An 8,148-nucleotide genomic window follows, 5' to 3' on the forward strand; every position below is an offset into this window, starting at 1 on the left:
ATGGGTCTCTACCTGTACAGGAACAACCAGCCCATCCTCTTCCAGCTGGACCTGAACGACCACGGCGGCTACACCTCCACCTCCAGCGGCGTGGTGCTGCAGCTGGAGGAGGCCGACCGGGTCCGCCTCCGCCTGCCGGCGAGCTACCGACTGTACGACGACTCTCGGAACTTCAGCGTCTTCTCCGGCTTCCTGTTGTTCTCACTGTGATCAGGTGAGACGTCCTCTGAGCAGGAGACATGTCCCTTGTCCCCTGGAACAGTTTGTAGGAGTGGGTGAATGTCGACACTTTATTAGACTTGTGTTTCTGATCCATCTTAAGATTTGTTCCTGTTCAAATGTTTTCAGAAATGAAGGAAATATTCAGTAAAAGTACAAATACATTAAAGTAAAAACACTGAATTTTAAGTGAACACTGTGCATTTATTTCCTGTTTCAATCGAAACAACATTGTGACATGAAAATAAAACGAACATTTGCTGCAATAAAACCATAGAAACGACATGAAGGAGCCGAGTCACCATCATAATAATATTAATAATAATTAAAATACACTTTTCAATATAAAGTGAAGTTATAAAAACATTAAAGGTTTGAGACTTTGTATCGGATTCTTTGTTCAACACAATAAAAACTTATTTCATGTGAACATGCGTGTCCTCGATGAGTTGAAGGCCGACGCCCACTGACTCCTCTCGACCAATCGGCTTCAAGCTCATTAAACAACCGTCGATTGAAGCCTCAAACTTTTATTGAATTTAGACAAAAACATGAAAATATTTCAAACTGAACTTTGACCTGTTTGATTGTTGGAAACAATCCGACGCCGGATTTCAAACCAACAGAAAGGAAGTGAAGACGTGCCGATCAGAAACAGGAAGTCTGTGTGACCACAAAGAAAATGTACAACCGACCACAGAAGAAGAAAGTTCTTCTCTAAACAAAGATAAATAAACTAAAGACAGACCCAGAGGAGCAGGGTGGAGGGTCAGCAGGGGGCGCTGTTCACCCTCCTGTGCACGGCCTGCAGCAGGAGCAGAGAGTACTCCTCCAGCAGAGCGGCCGTCTTCACCTCCCCTACCCCCCCCAGCCCCCCCTCTACTCCCAGAAGGCCCGGCCCACTGAGCGGGAGGGAGTCGAGCTCCGCCCTCATGGCCTGGAAGGCCTCTGATAGGAGGCCGGCCATCTGATGCTGGTCGGGGGCGGAGTCATCAGCGGAGGAGCCGCTCAGCTGGAAGAGGAGAGGAGGAGGAGTCAGCGTGACATCACCAGCTGTGTCACCACTCAGTCATTCAGGAAGTGGTGGTCACTCACCTTCCTGTACAGGTGCGTCGCTCGCTGGAAGCAGCTCTGCAGCTCATTGGTCAGCGTCCTGCAGGTCTCCACACTGATTGGCTGGTCTGCACAGAGACACAGGAAGGACACACTTTGTTAATCTGTCACCGTCTGAATCCGTCTCTCTGGACACGCGGCGTCCTCACGTTTCCTTAATATCAACAGCTGATTGGCTCCTGAGTTTCACACACACTCTGTCATTGGTCAAACAGACATGATGGAAGGAGCAGAAGAGAAGAACGACAGACGAAGAACAACATTTAACAAACGTCTCACCCGTCTTTACGGAACAAGAGGAGGAGGAGGAGGAGGAGGAGGAGTGCAGTGATGAAGAGGAGGGTGAGGAGGAACGGAGCCAGAGCCCAGACAGAGAGATGACAGGATGGAGGGATCAAAAGGAGGAGGAGTCCAAACCTGGATCGTCCCTTCCTGCAGGAGTCTGAGGCTCCACCCCCTGCCACAGGGAGGACAGGGGGGAGACGGACAGCGGGGGAGGCCAACAGCTGGAGGACGAGGGGGCGGCGGCAGACTTGGACGATGGCGAGAAGGAGGCGAGGGACGGTTTGTCCGGGAGTGGTCTGCTGCTGCCGGGGACCCGAGCCTGGAGACCTCGGGTGGGAGCCGCTGCCTGGTTACTATGGTTACCAAGAGAGGAAGAGGAGGGGGCAACCACAGGGACAACTGCTGCGTGGGGGGGTGCAGATGGTGCAGCGTTGGAGGACACCACAGCGACCAGAGGAGGCGGAGCCTCTCGAACCTGAGAGGACGGCGTGAGAACGTCGTCCTCGGCTGGTTCGGAGACGTTGAGGCCGTCGCCCACGGAGACGGAGCGGGACATCTTGGCCATGGAGCTGGCGGTCGGACTCATGTAGGAGCGCGCCGCCGACGCAGCTGAGGAAGAGGAGGAGGAAGACTTCCTGCCTGTGGCGGCCGCAGACAGAGCAACGGGGGAGGAGGGGCTGGGTCTCTGCTGGGGGAGGGACGATGGGGGACGTCTGGGGGTAGAGGGAAGGGTGGTGGGACGCTGAGGGGGAGGGGACAGCCGCGGGGGGGCGTCTTCAGAAGGACGAGAGGTATCACCTAAGAGAGAGAGACAAAAACGTGTCACGTGTGTCACGTGTGTCACATGTTTCACGTGTGACATGTGTTTCACGTGTTTTACGTGTGTTACATAACTTACATGTTTCACATGGGTCACGTGTTTCACGTGTGTCACATGTTTCATGTGTGTCACGTGTTTCACGTGTGTCACGTGTTTCACGTGTTTCACGTGTGTTACATAACTTACATGTTTCACATGGGTCACGTGTTTCACGTGTGTCACATGTTTCACGTGTGTCACATGTTTCACGTGTGTCACGTGTTTCACGTGTTTCACGTGTGTTACATAACTTACATGTTTCACATGGGTCACGTGTTTCATGTGTGTCACATGTTTCATGTGTGTCACGTGTTTCATGTGTGTCACATGTTTCATGTGTGTCACGTGTTTCACGTGTTTCACGTGTGTTACATAACTTACATGTTTCACATGGGTCACGTGTGACATGTGTTTCACATGTTTCACGTGTGTCACGTGTTTCACGTGTTTCACGTGTGTTACATAACTTACATGTTTCACATGGGTCACGTGTTTCATGTGTGTCACATGTTTCATGTGTGTCACGTGTTTCATGTGTGTCACGTGTTTCATGTGTGTCACGTGTTTCATGTGTGTGTTACATAGCTTACATGTTTCACATGGGTCACGTGTTTCATGTGTGTCACGTGTGTCACGTGTTTCACGTGTGTCACGTGTTTCACGTGTTTCATGTGTGTCACGTGTTTCATGTGTGTCACGTGTTTCACATGGGTCACGTGTTTCATGTGTGTCACATGTTTCACGTGTGTCACATGTTTCACATGGGTCACGTGTTTCATGTGTGTCACGTGTTTCACGTGTGTCACGTGTGTTACATGTTTCACGTGTGTCACATGTGTCACATGTTTCACGTGTGTCACATGTTTCACGTGTGTCACGTGTGTCACATGTTTCACGTGTGTTACCTGTGTCGCTCAGCAGGCTGTTGACTGACTGGACTTTCCGGAGTCCACTCATCCAGGTCGGATGTGAGGCAGTGGTCCGGGCCGTCGGGTCCAGGTTCCTCTTGGTCTCAGTCTGATCCTTGATCCTCAGGGGCGCTTGCAGCTCCTCTTCCTCCTGAACCTGGTTTTGGGGCTGATCTGGTCTCTGGTGGATCTGGTTCTGAGACTGGACATGGTCCTGAGGTGTTGAAGTCTGGTCCTGGCTCTCTCTCTGGGTTTGATCCCGGTTCCCCGATACCTTCCTGTCCTGGATCCTGTTCTGACACGGATCCATCAGAGGCCGGACTTCAGAGACCAGAGGACGGCCCTTCACCTCCCCAGCTCCTCCCCCTCCTTCCCCGCCGATCCGAGACGGGAGAGGAAACACAGCCCGACTGAGGAGAGAAGGAGCAGAATCACCTGAAGGGTCAACCTCCTCAGACACCTCCTCAGACACCTCCTCAGACACCTCCTCAGACACCTCCTCAGACACCTCCTCAGACACCACCTCAGACTCCTCCTCAGACACCTCCTCAGACTCCTCCTCAGACTCCTCCTCAGACACCTCCTCAGACACCTCCTCAGACACCTCCTCAGACACCTCCTCAGACACCTCCTCAAGCACCTCCTCAGACACCTCCTCAGACACCTCCTCAGACTCCTCCTCAGACTCCTCCTCAGACACCTCCTCAGACACCTCCTCAGACACCTCCTCAGACACCTCCTCAGACACCTCCTCAGACACCTCCTCAGACACCTCCTCAAGCACCTCCTCAGACACCTCCTCAGACACCTTCTCAGACTCCTCCTCAGACTCCTCCTCAGACACCTCCTCCGACACCTCCTCAGACACCTCCTCAGACACCTCCTCAGACACCAACCAGCAGATTCCACTCGATATCTACATCTAAAAATGTAAGATGATGCTTATGCTGAGCTGTGATTGGATGTTTTACCTTCCAGCTGCATTCTGGGTGAGGAACCTGGAGGACATGCTGAGACTCTCGCTGGAGCTGTGAGACGCTCTGCTCGGACTTCCTGAGGACAGACAGTGTGTGAGACTGAGACACCGGCCTTCGTGGTGGTGTAAGATGATGGGTGGTGTTGTACGATAGTTGTGGTGTTGTACGATGGTGGTGGTGTTGTATGATGGGTGGTGTTGTACCTGAGAGGTGGGACAGTGTGACAAAATGCTCCTTCAGGAAAGCTTCCTGGTCTGGAGTCTGAGGAACCTGCTGTGAGACTCCTCCCCCTCCATCTACGTCCTCCTCCATCTCCTCCACCTCCAGCTCGGAGGAATGTCCGTCCACACTGAGACGCTCAGTGGCTGATTGATAGAGACAGAGAGACAGGTGAGACAGGTGAGACAGGTGAGACAGAGAGACAGGTGAGACAGAGAGACAGGTGAGACAGGTGAGACAGGTGAGACAGAGAGACAGGTGAGACAGAGAGACAGGTGAGACAGAGAGACAGGTGAGACAGGTGAGACAGGTGAGACAGAGAGACAGAGAGACAGGTGAGACAGAGACAGGTGAGACAGGTGAGACAGGTGAGACAGGTGAGATAATAATATCAGTATTACTCAATGTACTCTATCAATTTAATCCTTCAGTATTTATTTATGAAGTATTTATTCAGTTATCTGTAGTAGTTTGTTTTTGTAGTTTTATACTTTAACTGTACAAAGGGACTTTACTGCTCTGATGTCATCGTTGATTTCTTTCTTGTTTTGACTTGTTTATCTTCCGGAGACAAATAAAGTTCTGAATGTGAATTTGAATCTCCCGTCTCACCGTCTCCTGTCGCTCGCTCTCGACTCGACGCTCTGGATCCCGGCGAGCAGCCGCTGTCCGGACTCGGTTTGTCACGCCGTCCGTCCGCGGCATCAGGACACGCCTCCTTCACCTGGAACTCACTGACAGTAGTGGGTGGGGTTTAGAAGGGCGGGGACAGACTAACATCAGTAAATCCGGGAACTGGATTGGACGTCCTCTTACCTGCCTGCCAGACTCACTCTGTCCTCCCATTGGTCAGGATACAGCACTGGATTTTCCCTGTCTTGTTTGTGATTGGACAGCAGGATGAAATCAGGCCTCTGATTGGTCCTCAGCTCATCGTCTTCCACCTGGATGGACAGAACCATTTACCCAAAAGTTCAGATCTCGGATTGATACGTTAAAGCCCCGCCCACTCTGCTCTGCATCAGCCAATCAGCTGCTCCCTCACATCATCACGACTGTTTCCTGTCCTGGCTCCTAGAGGACATCAGGACAGGAAGTCCACACCTCGTCCTCCAGGCTGAGGACACATGTCTTCAGATCACAGCTTGAATAAAAGTTTAAACTAACCAGTTAGTTTGTCTTTCTTATAGAACTTTGTAGTTTAGCTTCTAGAAGCAAAGAGTTCTCTCTTGATTCTTCTGGTTTGTTCCTCATGAAAGCGTCGGTTCAATGAAACTTTAGATTAATTCATCTTCTCTCACCTGTGCAGTGGTGACCTGCAGACTCATGGTGCTCCCCAGCTCCTGATTGGCCCTCCGAGGCCCCGCCTCCACACCCTGACAACCCTTCTGCTGACTGCAGGGGGAGGGGCTAACACCAAGGGGGCAGGTCTTCGTCTGAGAGGGTGGGGCAGAGAGGAGCAGGAAGTTCATCCAGACATCAAAGGACACCTCAAGCAGATCGCTCTAATCAAATGAATCACAGAGCAGCTGTAGAGGAACGACTCTGTAAACACTTGATTACTTTATCTTTATTATTAATCGTTTGTTTTAAAGTTGTAACTTGTCAGAATCTCGTACTTCATCTTTTACACGGACAATAAAGGTTTTCATTTCAACGTTCTCCCTTTGATCCCATGTGATGAAAGTGAGTGGGTGTGGCCTCTGACCTCCGCCTGCTGGTCGGCACAGAACGAGTCCAGCTGTCTCAGGTCCAACATGGACGACACCATCAGGACGCTGTCGCCGCTGCCCGTCCTCCGGGACCAGCGGCGCCGGGGGAGGCGGCTGCCCGGCGCCTCCTGATGAGACAAAGGGTTGATTCTGTGACTGATTCAAATCTTAAATATTTAACTGATATTAAAAATGTTTTTTTAAACAACAGTTAAAATAATGTTCTGACCTTCGTGACCTCGGAGCAGAATGTCTCATCACACAAGTCTGAGGGAAACAAACACTTGAAATGTTGAAATCACCTGACTCCATCACGACACTTTATAAAACTGTAATAACAAACTGTGACTTCATGATGGGTAACCATGGAAACATGCCTGTCTCCTCCGTGCTCCCTGCTGTGACCACAGTGGGACAGCTAGGCTCCTCCTCCTCCTCCCTGTCGCTGTCAGACGACATGTTGACGACACGAGGAGACGACGCCTCTCTGCTGATTCTGAGGTGAAGACAATTTAACCTTTTAATAAATCAAATTAATAAAGTAAAATGAAAATATTTCTGTGGATGTGTCAAAGAAATAAGAAATCTCTGTAATTCAGCTCCGTGTCAAACATTTCAGAACCAAACCGATAGTTGTGCTTTTACTTTGAAGACAATTGTTAAACAGAGAGTGATTCTGTGAATGTTGTTGCCATGACGACGATCACTTCCTGTGTCTCAGTATGATTCAATCTTAAAAATTAGATTATTAAAATTAACTTTGTGTGACTTGAGCGCAGCTGTAGTTTATCTGAAAACTCCCCCAACACACACACACACACAACACACACACACACACACACACACACACACACACACACACACACACACACACACACACACACACACACACACACACACACACACACACACACACACACACACACACCTGTGCCTCTCTGCTCTCTGCTGGGGATTCTGGGAGTTGAGGTTGTTGCTGGGAGGTCGAAGGTCAGCGAGTCGCTGCCTCATCCTGATGCTCAACTCTGGACTGAGACGCCACACGAAGACACAGCTGCACACACACAGGACAAATGAAGGGATGAAGTGAGAGATGAAGTGATGTAGTAAGAGATGAAGTGATGAAGTGATGAAGTAAGAGATGAAGTGAGAGATGAAGGGATGAAGTGACAGATAAGTAAGAGATGAAGTGATGAAGAGATGAAGAGATGAAGTGAGAGATGAAGAGATGAAGAGATGAAGTGATGAAGAGATGAAGTGATGAAGTGAGAGATGAAGAGAAGAAGTGATGAAGTGATGAAGTGAGAGATGAAGAGATGAAGTGATGAAGTGAGAGATGAAGAGATGAAGTGATGAAGTGAGAGATGAAGAGATGAAGTGAGAGATGAAGAGATAAAGTGATGAAGTGATGAAGAGATAAAGTGATGAAGTGATGAAGTGAGAGATGAAGTGATGGAGAGATAAAGTGATGAAGTGATGAAGAGATGAAGTGATGAAGTAAGTGATGAAGAGAAGAAGGGAAGTAGTGATGAAGAGATAAAGTGATGAAGTGATGAAGTGAGAGATGAAGTGATGAAGAGATAAGGTGATGAAGTGATGAAGTAAGTGATGAAGTGATGAAGAGATGAAGTAAGTGATGAAGTGATGAAGAGGTGAAGTAAGTGATGAAGTGATGAAGAGGTGAAGTGAGAGATGAAGAGATGAAGGGAAGTAGTGATGAAGAGATGAAGTGATGAAGTGAGAGATGAAGAGAAGAAGTGATGAAGTGATGAAGTGAGAGATGAAGAGATGAAGTGATGAAGTGAGAGATGAAGAGATGAAGTGATGAAGTGAGAGATGAAGAGATGAAGTGATGA

General features: G+C 49.5%; 1 protein-coding gene across 1 annotated transcript in view; it reads right to left on the reverse strand.

Moving 5' to 3' along the window:
* Positions 1–402: 402 nt before the first annotated feature.
* The window catches only part of mapkbp1 (mitogen-activated protein kinase binding protein 1), a 25,447-nt gene continuing 17,701 nt past the window's right edge, over positions 403–8,148 (reverse strand). Inside the window, exons 19-31 of the mRNA XM_061082221.1 lie at positions 7,221–7,346; positions 6,623–6,788; positions 6,522–6,575; positions 6,289–6,420; positions 5,882–6,016; positions 5,397–5,524; positions 5,193–5,314; positions 4,565–4,726; positions 4,356–4,437; positions 3,382–3,794; positions 1,750–2,415; positions 1,315–1,400; positions 403–1,231 (exon numbers count right to left, since the gene is read on the reverse strand). Of these exons, the coding sequence (XP_060938204.1) occupies positions 989–1,231; positions 1,315–1,400; positions 1,750–2,415; positions 3,382–3,794; positions 4,356–4,437; positions 4,565–4,726; positions 5,193–5,314; positions 5,397–5,524; positions 5,882–6,016; positions 6,289–6,420; positions 6,522–6,575; positions 6,623–6,788; positions 7,221–7,346 (2,515 nt within the window). The 3' untranslated portion in view covers positions 403–988. The remainder of the gene's footprint in view (positions 1,232–1,314; positions 1,401–1,749; positions 2,416–3,381; positions 3,795–4,355; positions 4,438–4,564; positions 4,727–5,192; positions 5,315–5,396; positions 5,525–5,881; positions 6,017–6,288; positions 6,421–6,521; positions 6,576–6,622; positions 6,789–7,220; positions 7,347–8,148) is intronic.

This window comes from Limanda limanda, chromosome 12, assembly GCF_963576545.1.
Source record: "Limanda limanda chromosome 12, fLimLim1.1, whole genome shotgun sequence".
Taxonomy (NCBI): Eukaryota; Metazoa; Chordata; class Actinopteri; order Pleuronectiformes; family Pleuronectidae; genus Limanda; species Limanda limanda.